Below are 21845 nucleotides of genomic sequence, written 5' to 3' on the forward strand. Positions count from 1 at the left end.
GAGTTAAAGGGTTTTTTAAAGCGATGGAAAAATGTGTCTGTGCCTATTCATTTATCAATATATCTTGATGTTTTATCTCCCCTTCGGCATCTGAGTTTAAGTTTTCAGAACAATATTCATGATCCAGTAAAAGCTGTAGGAAGAGTTCAAGAATTTACATGGACAATGGCCAAACTGAAAATTCTTCTAGAAAATTTGCTTGATGATACATGTGTTATTACCCATTATAAAAAACTATCTAAAGATATTGAGACAATTGATTCAAAGCAATGTTATCAAAATATTGCACTTTCTCAATATACCGAAGTTAATAGCCATATTCTTGACCAGTACAAGCTAATTATTGCAAATATTACCATATGTATGGAAGGCCGTTTTCAATCTCTCCAAAAAGCACCATTGTTTATACATTTGGTAGCTTTACTTGACATTTATAACTGGGTGTTAAATGTGAATGATGGAACTTTTGGCGATAAAGCTATCATTGAAGTTGTTGAACATTTTTCTGAATTTTTAATTGGTGTAGGATGTAATTTGAATAATATACTTCATGAGTGGATCATTTTAAAAGCATACATGTTTCCCATCATAAGTAACAATCAAAATAAGTATTATTTGAAAATTTGGAAAATTGTTTTTTCCAAATCAAATTTGGTCAAAGAATGCTGAAATATTCTTGATATTTTTGAACTATTTTTAATTTGTCCTTTTACAAATGCGAAAGTAGAATGAATGTTTTCATGTATGAATCACATAAAAAATGACTGAAGAAGTTGTCTTAGACAAGATCTCTTAGAATCTCTACTTCGGATAAGTGAAGAAGGTCCTGAGATTGACAAATTTTCATCGTTATCCGGAAAAAAGAAAAAGAAAGTCAGGAAAAACAGACATTGATCTAGCGACAGTTACAATATTGGATTTGGAAGAAAGTGAAAGCAAAGAAAAAAATTGTGACAACTTTTAATTTTATTTTAGCGCATTGTAACCCCTTAAAATTAAAATATTAAATAATAACTTGTAATGGCGTATGATTTTTTGCTTAGTAAAAATAATTTTTTGTTAGTTAAAATCCCAAAAAATTCTAAGCATTAAACTAGTGAAATGATTACAAAATGGTCAAAATATTTACGATTACGATCTAATACTTTTTCTATTAGCAATCAAAAAAAGTATTAGATCGTAAAAGATTCTACTATTTAGACACATTTTTTTTTTCGCTTAATTTTATTGAATGAAAAAAGTGAACGCTAACTTTTATTAAAAAATACATTGAATGAAAAAGCAATAGATAGAAATATCATGGGAATTTGATATAGTTACTTAGATAAGAAAACTTACTTAATAAGAATTTAATTATCATTCTTGTTTGTAATTGTGCGGGTTTTCGTGAAAATGTTAAGTTTTAACATTTTATCACGATAATGTTTTTGTCATTTTTAATAGTTTTTTATAACTGTTTCAAATTTATAGATTGTTTTGTTAGAGTTTTAAATAATTTTTTTTACTATTAAAAATTTATAGAAAATCAAATATTCTAGTTGTTTTAAACAGTTTAAAATATAAAAATAAAATAGAAAATGAAATAATTAAAAGATTATATCAAGTTCATTGATTTTAGAAAAATACAGCCGTTAGATTTAATGCAATATAATAATAGTAATAATGTAAATTATAACTAAAGCTACTTTACAACCGCTGAACGTAAATGTTATGACCTCTCATGCAAAAATGAGACTTATTATATATGTTATTATAAATAAGTTAAAATAAATAATGCCTCCTCCCCTCCGATGGGAGTGGAGGAGGGGTTATGAGCAACAACAAAAACGCGATTAGATTTTTTTACGTTAATTCGAGCCCTGATATATATATATATATATATATATATATATGTATGTATGTATATTTATATACCAAGCCTTCTCGGGAAGCGTGTGTGGTCCCACGCCTTGTACGCCCACGCTTAAAGTAAATTTTTTAGACAACCTGAACACGTTTTTATATAGTAAGCATTTTAAGAATTGCGGCAAAGTAAAGCTATAAGAAACTAGAGAATAAACCAGCAATACTCGAAGAAAAGAACCGAGGACTATACAAAATAGAAAATCTAAATAAAATAAGCTAAAAAAAAAATTATTAATAAAAAAAAGAAAATTGTTGTCAAAAAAATAATATACCTAAATATTTACTGTTTGTTTTTTACCTAAATATTTACTGTTTATTTTTAGAGCATTTTTTATTTTACGCTACCAAAATTGATATGAATCGAGCAAAAAAGTAGATAAGAATATAAAACAATAAAACAAAATAAAAAACAATATAACAAAAATAAAAATATTTTTTGATATACAATTTTTTTGCAACTTTTTTCAGTCAGTATATAAAGGAAATACTTTATAAATTGCGCTAGAAACATGGACAGTTTTTCAAGTGTCTTTGCTAAGCATTACTGTTTTTATCAATGGACAGGAAAGGGAGAAAACTAATTGCTATTTATTTGTGAAAAATTGTATTTTTTTTTTAAAAAGTTTTTTATGTAAAAAAATGAAACGATGCTGCAAAATTTTGTGGGCTAGTTAATATAAAAGAAACAGTTTCATACATGCATCAAATGTGGTAAATGGTTTATTAAAGAAGTTATATTTTTATTTAACTTATTCTGTTATTAACAAAATTTATTAATCAAATAATGTTTTTTACAAATAAATAACCATTTATTTTCTTATTTTCCTATTATATAAGTATTGAGAAAAAGCGACAAATATGGCAAAAACTTTTTTAAAAGCGAATAGACATAAAAATGAATAAACGTAATAAAACGAATAAACGTAATAAAACGAATAAACGTAAGAAAAAAAATTAACAAAATTTTTTATAGTTCTAGCATACATAGCAAATTAGTTTCTTAATTATATGGACTGATAAAAATAGTGAATAAATTGCATATCAAAACTTTCAATTGTTGTTAAATCGTTATAAAAGGTTTTTTTTCAACAATGATTCTAAAAAAAGGAATAAAAAAGTTGTATAAAAGTTTTATAAAAAAATTTTTTTTTTAATTTACTTTTTTTAATTAATAAATTTTCTAGTTTATTTAATTAAACTTGATATTTCATTACAATTTTGTTTCCTTATTTAGGAATTGTTTTTTTTTCTTCTTAGTAAATAAGTTTAGCTTTTTGCTGTGAATTATTGAAACATTTTATAAGTTGCGAATTGCCGTGGTCAGTTAATCTAAAAAAATTACTTTAAACATGGACAAACAAGGCGTGCGACCGCACACGTTTCCTAGGAAGGCTTGATATATATATATATATACTTTTTAGGTGTCCCAAGAAGTCCTTATGGTCTTATCACAACAGAAGAGCATTTAAAAGGAAGATCATGCCTCCTTCCAAACCAATGTCACAAAACTTTCTCAGAGGTGGGTTTGAACCACAAATCCTTGTTTCTGAGCCGAGTGTGCTACCACTGTGCCATGGCTGCTTACCGAAAGGTTAATTTGTCCCGCTTTCCCTGGATAGTGAGATGATGAAAATTAATGAGAATAATAGAATTCCAAATAAAAATTTTATTTATGAGAATCTGTATATTTCACACGCAGATTTTTTTTTTTTCTTAAATTATTAAAACCATATAATCATAACATTATAAAAAAATTTAAACTTATCAACTAATTAAATGAAAAGGATTAATATTTACATAAATAAAAGTTTAAAAGTAATGAAAATGTAATTATCATTAGTATAATTGGATTTATATTATACCGGTTTTAAAAAAAATAAGAATAAACATAGTTTTAGTTTTATAAACTTTAATTGAAACTTATAAGTTATAACTTACCTTGATTAGCCTCTCAATTATATTGAGCTGGTTAGACCAATAGGTAGCCTGATCTAATATTGGCACTATATATGGAGCTTGGTTTCTAAAGAAGTCAATCCATTTAAAATTTCTTGCAGTTTTGACAACTTCTCTTGCATGACTAATGAGATTTTTTATTGTAGGCCTTTTCAATGCATTTTTAAACCTGTTGAACATGTTATAAATGTTCAACAGGTTTAAAAAAAAAATAATTGCAAGCAAATATGAGTATAAAGAAAAAATGTTGCAATGTTGCAATTTATTGTGTAAGTTTTTTACTTTCTGTTATATACGCTTCACAAAATTAATTATTTGTATAACAACCTTGAAACATAGAAAAATTGTTATCATGATTACAACCCTCAGAATTAGATCGGCAATGAATTGCCGACCTTAAACTGTTAGAAGTCGGCAAAGTTTGACACAAAGGGGTTATCATAAAATTAGAAATGAGGTCGGCGATATTTTGCCAACCTCAAACACTTTTAGGTCGGCAGTTAGGCCAGCATTGCCAAATGCCAAACCTAATTCCGAGGGCTGTGACTAGTTATAAACTGATCATGTTGTTAAGCAAAATTTTGTAATATGTTTCCTGTTATTATTTCTAATAAGTCGAATTAAATCAAAAAAATTTAGGAAAATGCATTAAAATTAAAAGTCCATTCCAGAAAGGTATTGTTGCGCAAAAGAATTTTTACTTATTTGTTGAGGTATTTTTATAACCTTTTTTTGTCTTCTTTGTGTCCTAGTTAGTGCGTTTTGTACCGAATGTCTAGCTCGTTAGTTTCCTTTTATAACACAAAATTACAGACAAATTTGATTTTTATTAACTTGTTTTATTTTGAATTCATGACTTTTGTCCTGTTAATTGACACATTTTTTTTAATGCATGTAACTAATTTGTTAGTTAAATTAATAGTTTTGCATATCTAAACCATAACACTTTTTTTAAAGGATAATTTTTTTTAAGAAATAATTAGCCATAATATATTCCATGACTTGTGTGTTGGTTAAACTTTATAAATTTTAAATTCAGCAAATGTTGAATTGTGCGCATTACTTTTGGCACGTCACATAGTTTAGGTTCTCACAAGTTAAAAAACAATGTAGCTATGTCACTATAAAAAATAGTTTTGTTACACTTTTTAAAATCTTTATTTATTATCTTAGTAAGCATTTGTGGTGTGATGTTTCGTATATTGGCATTTGTCCATCCACAATTTTAAAAAGTGGTTTAAAAAATATCTGTATTGTAGGAAATTCTGAACTGGTACTCAATCTGGCCAAACAAACAAAACTGTTAAGGAAGTAGAAAAAGTACTGCAAAAAAGCATTTAACTGGAAAATTCTTTTGCTGAAAAAAGCATTTAACTGGAAAGCTTTTTTGCAGTGCTTTGTGGCAAGACCATGTCTTTTTGATGCACATTAATAACTAAAAAAAAAAAGGTGTTCCGGAGTCCCAAAATTTTTATGGACTCCTGAAACTTCTGTCTCCAGGCTAAAATAGGGACTCCGGACTTGGACTTCAGACTCTGCATCCCTGATTGATAACATTAAAAAACAAAAACAATTTGTATCAAGTTATAGCAATATTAATTTATAAAATTTCTCAAGAATTTCTAGAATTTATAAATTTTCCCTTAGTAAAACAATAAGTATCTTTTAATAAGTTTTATTTTAAAGATATGATCAAAAAACTGAGACTTTTAAAAATAAAAAAATTCCTTTATCACAAACATGTGTTGGGAGTTTGTGGTCGCTTAAATACTATGTATGGTATTAAATTTTATACTAAAAAAAATCACTTTTATCTAATTCCTACTACTAATATAATAATATAAAAAGTTAAATATACTTGAATAATTAACTAGGTTTTGCTTCATATTCCTGGTAAAGCCATTTAATACAGCTATTTCCTGCTAACAGAATCAAATACTTTCTATAAAACCAATAATGTATCCTCTTAAATTAAAAAAAGAATTTAAATAAATAAAATTAAATTAATTAAAAGATTTAAAAAGAATTTTATTTTGAATGACATCCATGTTTGACCATAAATTTAGTAATGAGGTTCAGTGTTGACCATGAACTTATTTACAAAAAAGTTGAATTATTTAATTATAATTCAAATTTTTACTAAGTTTTTTTTTAATTGTTTATAAAAAATTTTTGTTATACTAGGTGAACAATTAAACAAGCAGCTTGAACAATGGTTATCTGAAGTAAATGTGAAATCTACACCTGCTAGAGCCTTGATATCACCGTAAGTTTATATTGATTCTCTTAATTTTTAACAAGATTATTTGATTTGATTGTTGAGGTTAATTTAAAATAAAAACACAATAAAAAAGACGGAAACATTTTATGTTTAAAAAATAATTGATGGCTGTCATCAAAATGATCATTTCATTTAACTAGTCAAAATGAGTCATATCAAGTTACTGTTAAGTTACAATTAGGTCATAGTGGGCTCAGCAAAATATTTAGAATCTGAACCAAGAATAAGTTACAATTAGGAATCTGGATCCTAATTCTGGATAGAATAGGATCCAGATTCAGATTGAAACAGATGAAAAAAAATCTGTAATTTTCTAAGAAAGTTAAAATCATGACTGGTATATGCTTTTCTTATTACCATAGTGTGTTGATTTGACATTAACCCCCTGTTTGTACTCTAAATGTGTAATCATTAAAGTTAAAATTTAATTCACTAAAAGTTTATTTAATACATAGAGCCTTTATATCCTTATATATCTTTATATATTCATTAATCCTTTATTTAATGTTATGATCATCTACAGTTGGTTGTTGTTAACCTACCAATAATTGCTTAAATTTTTTTTTATTTCAAGGCATGCTGGATATACTTATTGTGGAGCATGTGCTGCTTATGCATACAAACAAATAAATCCTATGACCATGTATGTTTTTTAATTAGTTGTTTTTTTAAAGACTTTAGTATATTTAATAAAGATTCACTTTTTCGCATAGAAAAAAAAATTTTAACTTTTTTTTGCACTTAAAGGGATCCCAAAGTGACAACACAAGTTGTGTTCATATTAAAGAAAATGTTTTAAAAAAATACTTGGGCTGAATTTTTTTTATTAAAACAAATTAATAAATGTATACCAAGAAAACCAACTTTGTAGTTTTAGTCAAAGCTTACTGCCTACATTTTAGTGTGATTTTTAAGTCTACCAAAAAAAACTAACTTTTTAATTTTAGTCGAAGCTTGCTGCCTTTAGTGTAATTTTCAATTCTTTGTAATATATATGCCACATTCTTCAGACTTAATCATTTATTCAAATGCGTTTAATACCAGAGAGTTTTTGGACATGGCGTCATTGTAGAATTTTGATAAGAATTTTTTTTTTTTACTAAAGAATTTGTTTAGTTATTATTATATATAGAAATTGTATAAATATGAAGAACTTGTTTAGTTATTATTATATTATATAGAATCTTTTTTTTCTATCACAAGTTACTAAAGAATTTGTTGTTTATTTTATTTACAAATTTTCACCAAACTCGCATTAAAAATATTAATAAAATATTTCTGATATTTTATTTTTAGCTTGTCAATTGCTATAAACTAATTTGTGTTACATTTAATTTTATTAAATGATTATTATCCTTATTAAGATTCTGGTAAAATAATTATACTGTATCATTATTTTACCAGACAGTATTTATTTACTAAATTTTTTATTAGCTACTATTATTCATGAAATTTATATTTAATCAAGCAAGAATATATCTAATGGAATTTATTTTGTAAAACATTTAATAATCATTTTATTTTTAAAATTGAATAATTATTGCTGAAGTCAATTTGGGTAGTTTTTTGATTTATGTTAAGAGGCAGGTTTTAATGTAAAATACTTGCCAAATATAACATATAAGTTAAGAGATGCGAAATATATGTTTTTTAACGCAGGCTTCAACGCATCGACAATTTAAATTGCCATCTGTTTTGAATTATTGTTGTAAAACATAAATTATTGCTTTAATTAATAAAAAGCTGTCTGTGATTCAGAATATATAATTAGGTGATAAATATCTTTTTTATATATTTATTAAATTTAAGCATGCACCATAAAAATCTTAATTTTATTTGGTTCTTGCTCTCAATAATAAAAATTCTTATGTTTTGTATTCGTTAAAATTTATAGGAAAGTATACGTATATATAGTATATATAGGATACATATATATAGGAAAGTATATTTATAGGAAGTTTTACGATTGATGAGAAACCCTTGTTTTAAAAATAAATAAAACAAAAATAAATGATAGTGATTCAAAATAGAAATATTTTGATTTTTTTAAAAAGAAAAATCCTAAAGTGTTGTCATTTTTAATACTGAAACTATTTAGAATTAGACATGCTTAAATAAATTATAAAGTTTGTAGATTGCGGCATATATTTTAAAGACTTAAAAATCACACCAAAATGGAGGCTGCAAGCTTCAACTAAAATTAAAAAGTTAGTTTTTCTTAGAAAAAATATTTTCTTTAATATGAGCTTAACTTTTCTCTGCACTTTAGGATCCCTTTAAAGTTGCATTATTCATTTCATTTTTTAAAATAATGTTTAGTAAACGGATATTTATTTTGGGACCATCTCATCATGTAGCTTTACCAGGTTGTGCGGTTACACAAACAACTTCATATGAAACTCCTTTGTATAATTTAAAAATCGATAATTTAATAAACAATGAACTCCTGGAGACTGGAAAATTCAACATTATGAGTAAAGAAACTGATGAAAATGAACATAGCATAGAAATGCAGTTACCTTTTATTGCTAAAGTAATGGAAAGGTGAAAGTTTAAGTTTATTAGGATCTTTTTAAAAATCAAATGGTAATTATGTAAATCTAAATCTAATGGTAATAATGTAAATTTAAATATAATGGTAATAATGTATATAGAGTTTGTTTTATTAATAAATAAACTTTTTTTTTTAGTAATAAAGATAATTTCACAGTGGTACCTATTTTAGTTGGGAGTACAAGTCATGAACAAGAGCGGTTGTATGGCATTATTTTTAGCAAGTATTTAAAGAACCCTGAAAACTTGTTTGTCATCTCTTCAGATTTTTGTCATTGGGGAAAACGTTTTCGCTTCACACCTTATGATAAATCCAAAGGAGAAATTTATGAATCTATAGAAGATCTAGACAAAATGGTAATTTAAAATAAAAGTCAAAATTTACTCAGAATCGTATATATATGTGTATATAATGTGTATATATATATTCCTTCTAGGGAAAGATTTTAGGGGTAAACAGACTTTTTATTTTTAATCAAAATCAGTTTTTTTAAATATTTTATACAAGAATAAAGGTACAAAAAACAAACTCTGTGGAAAACAAATGTCTTTTTTAGGTAGGAGATCAATGGAAAACAGTAATGTCTGACACTAAGTTCAATATCTTCAGGTTACTAAAACTCATGTTTTATTTTAGAAAGGTTCTAGAGACCTAGGTTCTAGAGACTTTTGGAATATCTTTAACAATATCATTAACAAAGTGTAAAACTCTGTCTCTTGTACATTGATCAGATTTTTTTACCTTTCCTAAAAAATGCATTATTTTGACTATGTTTACATCAATGTGCGAGTATGTCAACATTAAAATTGAAAAAGGCAGAATTAAAAAAGACATCGATAATCCAGATCTTTTTATTATTATATTTTAAGACAACACCAAGATCTTTTAAAATAAGATCAAACTTTCCAATTTTTTGCTATTTCTTACAAATCAAGTATTAAAAGACAATTGTTTTTAAAATGAAGTTTTTTCCTCAATTCCTCCTTAACATAATCATCTTTTTCATTTCTCTTCCTCTCTTTTTCATTTTCTTTTTTTTTTTTTTCATTTCTCTTTTCATTTTTCTCATATATATATATAAGATTTTAGGAAAATTCTGATGGTTTGCAAATTGAAATACTGGTGCCAAACTAAATGTGCAGATATTTAATGCTAAAAAGTATGTATATATATTTTTTGAAAAGGAGTCTAAAACACTTATTTTTAAACACCAGGTTTTTTGAAATTTTGGAATTTTTCCATTCCCCTCTAAACACACTCTTCAAAAAATCGGTTAAAATCCATTAATCTGTCATTATTACAACAACAAAGCTGGTTTCATTTGGAAATAACAATGATGGAGCAATAAGAAAATGATTAATTTTATTGTTTTTTTTAAGAGAAAATTTTTTTCTTATTATTAATATTGTGTTTTCCTGTTTCATATTATCTGCAGCTTTCAGCCTTTAATTAACTCCTTTCTAACTCTTAAATTTTTCATTTGACTCTTTTTAATTTTCAACTTATCCTTCCTGCTTCTTGGAGTCATTCTTTGGTGGTTTTCTGCATAAGTATATATATATATATATATATATATATATATATATATATATATATATATATATATATATATACAGAGGAGTGTACACTTGTTGTTGCCCGGTAGGTGATGGTACCAGATGATTGAATTCTGTGAAGGGCAAATAAAAGTATTCACTTGATGCAATTAAGTCGCCCGATAGGGCAACTATTGATTTTTATCTGCAGTTCAAGTTTTTTTTTTTCAATTCAAGAACTTTAAAAAGCTAAGTAAATATCTAAAATAATAATGAAATTATATTTTGAAAATCACATTGCGAAAGTTTGTTTTTTCGTTTAAAGGTATCTAAGGATTGTTTGGTTTACAATTAAGTTGATTATTGAGTTTACAAAAAAGTTAAAGAACATCATGTAAGTTGCATTGATTATTTTCATTGTTCATCATTGATTTGCATTGATTACTTTCATTGTTCATCATTTATTTATCATGTAATTTATCATGTAATTATGAATATCATGATAATTATGAATTATTTTTATATTATCTTTTACAATGATTTCATTTATTTAGTATTATGACCAAAAGTTAAGGTTTATAGCTAGAGGTATTAAACTCTAAAATTTTGTGTAGGACTTAGTTGTTCAGAATTCTATTTATATTAGATGCTTGATATTTCAAAGTTTTTTGGACTTATGAATCTGCCAATCTTTAACTTTTTTTCACATCTGATCAATATTTTCATTTTCTTATATATAATCAATATATCTCAAATGAATAAAATTGAATTAAAATACAGGAATGCATGCCTTCCCAGGAAACGCAGTTATTTGTCTTGTATGTCCATGCATAAATTTTTATTTTCAGACAACTTGTTCATAGCCATTTGTAAGTTTTATTATATTTGGTGTTTCAATGCTTAAAAACTAAGTTTCAAAAACTTAGATAGCAAAACTAACAAAATAGAAAATTAAAAAAAAGTTTAATTTAAAAAAAATTAATAGTTTAAATAATTTGTATACTGTTTTTATTTTTGCTTCATTAGGGTGTTTGTTATTTTCAGCAACAAAATTGAATAAAGTAAAGCAAAAAAAAAAAAAAGTTTCAAGTCAACATTAAAAAAAATGATTTTCTTATATTTTATTTGGTTTTTTAATGAGAAAAGCAAAAATATAAATTGCTATCTGTTTGTAAAATATATTTGTATAACCTTAATGTATCAACTATATATTGTCCCTATAAAAGAGTCTATGTAATGCATGAGTATATGTTTATATAGACTTGTGTTGGTTTGTTCATGTTTGCGTCATACGCATATATGAACAAACAAACATGAGTGTATTTAAACATGTATATTAAACACTAATGAGCAAATAAATATAATTATATAATTAAAAAAGTGGTTTTAATGTAATGCCTATGGTACATAGATGCATATATATGCATTGCATATAAATGTATCTACTTCATAGGCTTCACTTTGAAATCACTTTTTTAATTATATAATTATATTTACTTGCTCATTAGTAAGCACATGTTTAGCTTGTTTGGACATTTACTTCATACACAAAATTTCTGTGGTTCGAATCCCATCAGTATCCAATAATTTATTGTTTTCTTTTAAATACCAGCTGTATTTAAAAGAAAACAATAAATTCATATATCTGGTTTCTAACCATTTATCTTTTCTTTTTTGTATTTAAAATATCTTTCTGTTGTAATTTTTTTTGATACATATCTCTTCACATTCAGATTTCTTTATTTAAACCTCTGTGTATTTTCTAAGTAAGGCTCACACACATATATACCTAGTTTATATGCTTCAATTATGCCTTGTTGTTACACATTTTTCACATAGCCTTAATTGTTTCATATTACCTTTCTGTTCCTGTACGTTTTTTACCCCTATCTTTTAGTGCTTTGTAATTTTGGATACCTGTTGCTTTTTATTTGGCTCAGTGCATTTATTTCTACCCACCCCTCCCTTTTGGTCTACTATGTTATTAGTGAAATATAGGTAAACAATTAATAATAATAATAATAATAATAATATAGTTATATTATTATCTTATCATATAATAATATCAATCTTTGCTTGAATTTTGTGCTTTTATTCTAAATATTTTTTCAATACCATTTAATAGTTTTTAGCTCTTACTCTAATATAATTTTTTCTCCTACTAAAATAACTGGTTTTTGAGTCCGGTTGCGAATGATAAATGTTATGTAACAAGTATTAACATATGTATTAATTATAAATTTGTAACAATATATTGCAAAAAAAAATCTTTTGAAATACTTAGTTTAATAGCAACCACCTTAAAAAAACAAAAGTAAAAGCAGTACGCAAATTATTTAAATAATTTTTTTTATTTAAACTTATTTTAATTTCCTATTTTGTTAGTTTTGGTTTCTTTGTTTTTGAAACTTAGTTTTTTCTGTAAAGTATTTAAACGTCTAATAGAGTAAAACTTGCAAACGGTCGTGATCAAGTTGTCTAAAATAAAAAACTTATGCGTTTTTATATGAGACAAAAATCCCAAAGTGTCTCCTGGCTTAGGAATGGAGATTTGAAGCTCTAACAATATCAATCCTTAAATTTCTGACTTTCCATTGGTGTTCCAGAATTTATTAAATTGAATTCCAGATATTTCGAAAATTAGTTTTAGGATATAGATAGCAAATCAAACTCAAAAGTTTATTTCATATTACAGATTATCATCATCATCATCATCGTTATCATCATTATCATCATCATTATCATCATCATCATTGTCATTATCATCATTATCATCATCATTGTCATCATCAACTACAACAACAACAATAACATTAGTTAATGCATTATTCATTTAACATCATTATCATTCTTGTCATCATTGTACATATAAAATTATGAACAATATATTTTCATAATTAATTTACGAGCAATAAACTTTCATAATTGTTTTAGGGCATGAAGTACATAGAGCAGCTAGACACTAATTCTTTTTATAAATATCTTGAAAAGTTTTCTAATACTATCTGTGGAAGACATCCTATTGGAATTTTACTAAATGTAAGTATTTCACAGGCTGTGAGCTTTTTTAGTATGGCAATTTTAGTTGAAGATAAAGTTTGCATTCTGTGCAGAGTTTTTTTCCCTCTATAAATATTTATCTTTGTAATTATAATATATATATATATATATATATATATATATATATATATATATATATATATATATATATATATATATATATATATATATATATATATATATATATATCTTTGGTCCCGGGTAGAAAGGGCTTAAGTCAATTTTTCACAAAAAAAACTTTTATATTCATAGTATTTTTAAATATTCATAGTGTCAAGAATTTATTAGGAATATAATATAAAAATACCTTAAATATGTAAGGATATAATGAACTTACACGTAGGAATTTTCAAACATTGGTACTGCTGTCTCAAAAAGTTGGTCAAATTGACTTATGTCCTTTCTAGTCGGGACCAAAGATATATATATATATATATATATATATATATATATATATATATATATATATATATATATATATATATATATATATATATATATATATATATATATATATATATATATATATATATATATATATATATATATATATGTATATATATATATATATATATTGGTATTTTATTGGAAGCAGATCAGTTGTTTATAAACTAAATTGTTTTAAATGAAATAACTAAACATGGTTTTTAAGTAATTCCATTTTTCAGGCTGTGAATGAAGTGCGATCGGCTGATGCTTCTTTTAAATTTCATTATTATTCCCAAAGCAGCAAATGTCGACGTTTTGAAGATTCGTCTGTTAGTTACGCTGCCGGAACTTTAACTCAACTTTAATTTTTAAAATATTAAACTACATACCTATCATAGTTTTGTTGTTAGGATTTACAATAACAGGTACAAGTCAAACTTTGGCTTTAAACTTTGGGACGCTACCATAATCCTATTAGCCCTTCAGGTTTTTGGGGAGAAAAAAAATTATGAAAAATTAATAACTTTTAAAACATTCTTAAACCCATTTTTTTTAATTAAATGAGTGTCTTTTTTTGATGTTGTCTGGAAATCCTATAAAGTTCAATTGAACTTTTTGACTGGGGTAGAATCTAAATATAATAAAGGCTTTTGCTGACACAACAATATTCGCAGGTTCTACAATTGAACCTGTCATTTCAAAAAAGACACAAGTCCAAAACTTTTAACAGTTAGTTTATAAATTTAAATTAAGAATTTCTGTATGATTTAAGTTTTTTCTATAAAAAATAAAAGTTACATAAATTATATACATTCTTTATTTATCTACTCCTATGTTTAATTTCTTTAGCAGCGTTGGCATTTTAATAAAAATCATGTTTTTGTTGATTTTGAAAAGTTCTAATAAATAGACTTGTGTCCTTTTCGAAATGACAGATTCAATTCTTTGCGTGCGCCAAAGAAACATATGTAGAAAATTTAGAATCTTTTTTGAAGAAGGAAAAAAATTAATCCAATCTTTTTTTTTTCTACTTTAACTTTTTAAATATTTGTAATTAAATAAATTCTCAGTAACAAATTTCGAGTTATATTTTTTAATAGATTTAACCTTTGAAATGCATAATCAAATTAATAAATATTTAATCCAATAAAAAAAAAAAGAATTAGGTTACAGTTTTTGCATTTTTTTCTTTTTTGTTTATAATGTTTGATTGACTATGTTCGGCTTTTTTAAATCTTGTGTAGACTAGAGTCAAATTAAGTGTAAATCTTGTGTAGACTAGAGTCAAATTAAGTGTAAGTCTTGTGTAGACTAGAGTCAAATTAAGTGTAAATCTTGTGTAGACTAAAGTCAAATTACTTTCTAAAATCGCCGAAAAGGAGAATTTTTTTTTTTTAACTTTTGCATTTTCATATTTGTATCAAATTTTCACGTACTGAGAAAATGATCGACTGTATTTTTTGATGATTGTTAATATCGATCTGTATGTTGTGTACTTCTCTTGTTTAATCTTTAGCTTGCCATAGCCTTAACTCCATCTGCCGATGTATTTCTCTCCTTAAATGTCAATCAATGCATGTACTTTTGTTTATTTCTATCTCAATGTAGTCGATGTTGAAACAAAAGAATGACAAGATTTTTTACGTTTTGATTTTTATCTAAAGTTTTTAGCAACACAAAAAGGTTATTAAAAAACGAAAAAACAACTTTTCGTTAACACAACCGCAGATATATTTAAATATTTCACCGCTATTAATGCGTATACTTTTTCATAAAAGTTGGAAGTTGACAAACACTAGTGCTTGTAAAATGTTTTGGTGGGTTATGCTTTACGCAGGTTTGCAACTAAAAATTTACTTATAAGTTCTTTTATTTATTGTATAGTACAAATACCTAACCGTAAAAAACTATATATACAATGGCTGTGTTAAAATGTTCACTATTGATGGGTTAAGTAGAGAAAGATGTTAACTAGCAAATAGTTCTAAACGATTTATGAGCTGATTAATGAGTTGCATTTACAAATTTAAAATATAAGACTGAAAGTAAACAATTTTGCTAGCGGTATTTATTATGTAACGAATTGGAGTAGACGCATTTAAGTTGATGAGTTGATTTATCATCAGTTTAAATCTATTTTTATAATCTACATACATTTTGTAGCAAATAAAAAAACGGATTTTTTAATTGACGGATTAGACCTTTGTCCGCTTAGCCCTTCAAGTATGATCTAATATGTTATCATTTAACGCAACTTATTTTTAAATAATCTTTTCATTGACGACAGTAAACTATATAAAAATAATACAATTTAATTTACAATGAAAAAAAACAAAAAAAACAGCTGAGTTGAAATAAAGATTACATATCTTTGTTTTTAAACCATCTTTGTTTTTTAAATCGGTTTAACAAATTAGATTGATCCAATAGAATGAAGCAAAACTGTAGCAATGGATTTTTTCATGCTACAAAATGTAAATTTATTCTCCTTCTACTAAAATTTTTCATATATTCTCGCGACAAACATCATTTCACAGCATTCTTTTTTTATTAGTAATAACAAACAAGCATGTTATTAGTTAAAATGCCTTTGCCAATTAAAGTTCTTGATAATACTTTATTATTGGTACAACATACTGTTCACCTTTAAATGCTTCATGTCTTCTTCTCTCCCGTGTCCCGTCTAGAGATACAGTACATACAAAAATGTCATAAGCTTTGCTTTCTCTAACTGTGTTGATCATACTTTAATCAGCAACAGTAATGTACGACTTTAACATTTCTTTATTGACTTTATATTTAGTTTTGATATTTATTGGATATGTTAAACTTAGTGTACATAAAATTTTTAGAATAATGCCTGATCATTTCATGTCTAGTTCGCTAAAGAGCTTTTTGTATGAATGACATCTGTATTTAAAATTATTTTTTTAAAGATAAAAGTATTTTTACCTCATTGAAACAAAGTATAAGAAATTACCAGTGGTGTAGCAATGGATGGGAGTAGATGAGAGCCAAGATGTGAACCGCCCATAGCGGCTTTTATGGGAGGTAAATTTGTTTTCAAAATTTCTAAAACACATCTGTTTTGCATCCCTACCCAATTACCATAAACAGTACTCAACAGTTTGTTTTAAAAAACTGCAACGACTTCGCAAATTATGCATGTTTGTTTTCCCCAACGGAAACAAAAAATTAAAATTTAAATAAGTAAAGTAAAAGAATAGAAGATAACTACGAGAACTTACAGGAAAATGCTTTAAAAAAAGGCATTCTCTTCCTCGAATAATCGCTGGGAAATTTTGACTTTTTTCATTGGTCAAAGTTTCAAGTGTATAATGTATACACGACGGAGTGCAAGAAGAGATGCTGTAAGGTAACTTATTTGTGAAAAGGAAAAAAACAGTACCAGATCAAGTGCTGGGATGCTGTTTTTGTTTTTATGCCTTCTCGGATTGTAGGTGTTATTTCTTTAGGAAATAAATTATATAGAGATCTAACTCCAAAATTCAGGTTGACCATTCAATAATGTGATACTAAACTGAAAGCTTTAAAATTATTTTTTAATAGAGATCAATTAGTTATGATATTTGATATCACATTTAATGTGATACCAAACTGAAAGCTTTGTGATCACATTAAATGTCATATGAAAATGAGTTTAGTGATTTTAGAATTTTTAATTAAACTTAAAAAATTAAATTTTAATTTTTGAAAGAAAGTTAACGCCTCCGTTTTTACCGATATTATAAAACTTGCTCAGACGTGGCGTTGAACCACAGATCTCTAGTTTCTAAGGCAAGCGCACTAATCGCTGCGCTACTGCTGCTCAAAGTCGAAGAATTTCATGTTCTATAAAAAGATTGTGATGACACCTGTCATCCGTATCTTCTTTGAGCCCTTGTCTGTTATTATATATATTATTTGTGCAACGTAAAAGTTTTATTGTAAATTTGTTATTTATTTTTACATGAACAGCGAAATATATATTATACTAACTTACTAGCTGAAAAGTATGCCATTCTTACTCCATTAAATCTATTGAATTGCATATACAAATCTCATTTTCCAGATTATGACCATGATGACATTAGTAAAAGAGTTTCTCGTTAAAGTAAAAAGATTTAAAAGTTGTATATCTGTTTTCGCATCACAAGACAAAACAAGAAAAAAAAAATCGTTATTCACTTGAACTTTTGCAGTTCATTACAAAATAAAGTCTTGAAATTGCAATTCCTGTTAAAGTTAAGAGTTTCTCTTAAACTGATGTAGGTGTGGATAGTTTTCAGAAAAGTTTTTCAATATTAAAATTAATAAAAAGCTACCTTGGATCTATAATAAGAACTTTTTGTTTAGGAAAGCTTCCTGTACAATGTATTAAACAGAAAGTGTGTAATGAAATTGACTTTAAAAACTCATTGATGGTTTTGCTAACACAAAAGAAAGAAAAATAAACCTTTAAAATATTGCAACAAAGTCGATATTTTGAGATTAAAAATCAAGTTATAAATAACCCTATATCTAAATAAGCTTTTTGATAAATGTAATTGTTTTTCTTTTTATGGAGGCCGGCAAAAATCAGGTTCGGCCCCGAGCGCCATAAACCCTTGCTACACCATTGGAAACTACAGGAAAGTGTCAATTTATTTGCCTATCTCTTTTTTTTTCGGTAGTTAAATTCTCAGCATTTTCATTCTGCCCAAACGAGTTTACGAGTGATTTTGAATTGCTCGATAAGATCTGCTCTTTTGCGGCGTTCTTCAAGAGTTGTTAAACCAAGCCGTTGGAGTCGATCTTCATAGGACAGGTGTTTAATAGTCGATATTGTTTTTGTTGTTCGATGTTGGACTTGCTTGAGAATGGTGATGTCTGATTTTAAATGCAGTGACCAGGCTTGTACAGCAAACTCAAGATAGGGGCGAATGTAAGTGAGATACAGAGTGCGCCATAAATAAAAACTGCGATTGACTCTATTTGCGGTCTGACATTAAGGTCATTCGAGACCATCACACCAAGATCTCTTTTGACTGGTTTGGAGAAAATTAGACCATTAGCAACGCAGTGTTCCATTATTTTTTTTTGTAAAATACTTTCCATAATTTTGCAAGGTATGGAAGTGAGCAAGACTGGCCGGTAGTTGGATGCTTTTAGCCTACTCTCCTACTTAAAAATAGATGTTACATTCAATTTTTTACACAAGTCAGGAACTACACCAGTTGCAAAAGAACACTTATAGTTAAGCGAAGAGGCTTGGCAAAGGTAGCTGAACATTTACTAAGGACCCGTAAATGTAAGCCATCGTAGCCGGTTGATTTTCTTTGATCAAGGTTGTTTAGGCATTTTTGTACTATATCGATAGAGAAACTTGCTGGATCGATGACACAAGCTGCTTCAGTACAACTTTCAAAGCCTGGCATTGAACCTTCAGGCTCTAAAACAAAGACTGATTGAAAATAGTTACTTAACAATGCGCATATATCGTCGGTATCGGTTGTGATGTTGTTATTGACTGTTTCAAGCGATGTAATGTTGTTACTGACGTTCTGCTTGTTTATTACATATGCATGTGAACGTTTAGGGTTGCTTTCGGAATCCTTGGCGAGTAGCTGTTTGTACTTTTGCCTACCAGCTTTGACCATTTTTTTAACATTTTTGCAGGCAGTGCGATGCGATATTTTGAGAAATTTGTTCGTATCTCGACCTGCATTAATGTACTTGGCCCAAGAGGTGCGTTTAGCTTTGACCACCTCAATAAGTTCTGGTGTTACCCATAGCTCCTGTTTTTCTGTAAAGGGAGTGGTAGTTGACGGAATGTGTAGGTTAGTGGCTTTATTGTACACGTTTGCTAGAAGCTGGAAATCATCGTTTGCATTTAGTCCAGTAAATACTGTTTCCCCTTCAACAGCTGCAATATGTGCTGATATTGCTGCGTAGTTTGCTCGACTCTAAATGAGTCGAGGTTTTAGCGGCAAAGTAGGTGAGTTGTTGAGGCATGCAACAGCAAATTAACCTTCAATGAAGCAGTGTGCTTGGCCCATTGGAGTGTCACCAAGAGGATCGCCTTGTTTAATGAAGATTACACGGTCTGGCTCATTTGTTATAATAAGATTGAGTGTGCAAGTAGGCTCAACGTGTCGACTACTACGGTAGGTTGGGAATGTGATAAGCTGAGTTAAGTGACATTCATCAAGGCACTTCTGAAACCTGATTGCAACAGTTGCAATGCCGCCGTTAACTTCGATAGACTCATAAGATGTATGGCTAAAATTTAAATCGCCATATAGTAGCATTGCAGAGCAGTTTATATTAGACAGTGTCTGTTAAGCGGTAGTGATCGATGTGATACACTGAGTAAGAACTTGATCATTTTCATCGTGTGGACGATATAAGCAGCCGAGGAGAAATGATTCTTGACCAAGTTTTATTTTTCGCCAGATTTGCTCAATTGATGTTGAGTTGAGCTGAATAGAACTAACTTTGCTGACTATGATATCGTCTCATGTGTAAATTACAACTCCACCACCCCTATTGTCTCTGTCTTTGCGATGTGGTTGGTAGCCGGGTACGATAACGTCTGATAAATCTGTGAACCAAGCTTCCGCAAAAAATATAACGTGTGGCCGGCTGAATATATGTAGAGCTGATAGTCTAGCAAAGAGCTCTCGGCGTTTTTTATTGTTAAGTGAATATGAGTTGTTTGCCCAGTAACATAGATGGCTAGGTGAAACTGTAAAAGCGTCGGGTTGTATCGGTTTTATTTTTGCTTTAGTTATTGGTCTAGGACGTCTAGTTGGCAGTGGAGATTTCTGAGTTAGGAGCGGCTGTGCGGCTAGCGTAGTCTGACAGAGCTCTGGCTGGGGATGAAAATACGTAGCACTGATTGGATGTTGATTCGATGACATTGATGCAACAGATTCGACCTGTTCTTCGATGTATAACATTCCGAAACAGATTATCGAGAATGTTAGCAGCGGCAAGTTGGTCGTTAAGCTTTTTTGAGTTGGGTGCGTGTGGTGTTAAACTCGGTTTGTTGCTCTGGCGTTCTGTCTTCGCGTACGAGATGAAAGATTAGATAACGAAACCTGTATAATGTTCGAGTTTGAAAATTTTGTTTTGTTTTTGCTCGATTTAAGGCGGTTAACACGGCGATACCAAGAGCATCCTCCAATCCAGTTGCTACGAAAAAATCCTCAACAAGCTTTTTATTGTCTACAGTACTAGACTTATACTTATTAAGATCGACTACAATGACATTTAACTCGTAACTTTTCATGAGAGTAGCATTTAAATCCTTTAGATCTACTGCCGCTTTAAAAGCGTTGGTAGCTATTTCTTCGATTGCTAACATAATTAGCAATGAAATGCAATTAATAATTGCAAGTTTTTAAATTTTTAATATTTGTTACAATTTATTACAAATTTTGAAAATTTAATTTAAAATTTCAATAAAATTGATATTTTATATGATTATATGAATATACCTTAATATATACTTTAATATAATAAATTTATACGTATACAACTTACTAATATTAGTTTCGATTACAATCAAAACTAATATAGAATTTGATTACAAATATTAGTAAATATACAATGATAAATTTTCCGCAAATATATTTATTAATTGATAATGAATTTTGGATTTCGTCAAGGCACAAAAATGCAAAAAAAATTAAGAAAAAGGTTGAAAATTTATTCTCAAAACTTATTAAATAGAACAATAGATTAGAAAATATCGTTAGAAGAATATACAAGAATATACATAGGAAATATACAAACTAATACTGTAAAGTTTTGATAATGGAGGTGACTTTGATAATTTTGCTTGTTAATTACAAAAATCTCCCTAAAAATGTAGTTTTAAAATAACCATCCATTTCAATTTTTTTCTGGTATTTTATTATATATACTCTTTTTGTATAAAACATTTTTGTATAACATTTTTTACAAAAACGAGTGGTACATTCGGTTTATAAAACCATTGGTATATACCACTTGTTTTTGGTTACTCCCAATTACATTTCCACATAAATCCACGCAATTTTTTATTTCATTTTTTCAGATAACTATTAGTAATTGACATTTCAATCCTATTATAATTTTTTAACAAATCAAACAATTAATT

At 27.5% G+C, this 21845-nt stretch overlaps 1 protein-coding gene across 1 annotated transcript in view; it reads left to right on the forward strand.

The window, feature by feature from the left end:
- The window catches only part of LOC100200334 (protein MEMO1), a 24952-nt gene extending 10835 nt beyond the window's left edge, over positions 1-14117 (forward strand). The window contains exons 2-7 of the mRNA XM_065804934.1: positions 6046-6127; positions 6717-6785; positions 8462-8686; positions 8833-9052; positions 13166-13270; positions 13960-14117. Of these exons, the coding sequence (XP_065661006.1) occupies positions 6046-6127; positions 6717-6785; positions 8462-8686; positions 8833-9052; positions 13166-13270; positions 13960-14085 (827 nt within the window). The 3' untranslated portion in view covers positions 14086-14117. The remainder of the gene's footprint in view (positions 1-6045; positions 6128-6716; positions 6786-8461; positions 8687-8832; positions 9053-13165; positions 13271-13959) is intronic.
- Positions 14118-21845: the final 7728 nt, after the last annotated feature.

The sequence above is a fragment of the Hydra vulgaris genome, chromosome 09, assembly GCF_038396675.1.
Source record: "Hydra vulgaris chromosome 09, alternate assembly HydraT2T_AEP".
Lineage (NCBI taxonomy): Eukaryota > Metazoa > Cnidaria > Hydrozoa > Anthoathecata > Hydridae > Hydra > Hydra vulgaris.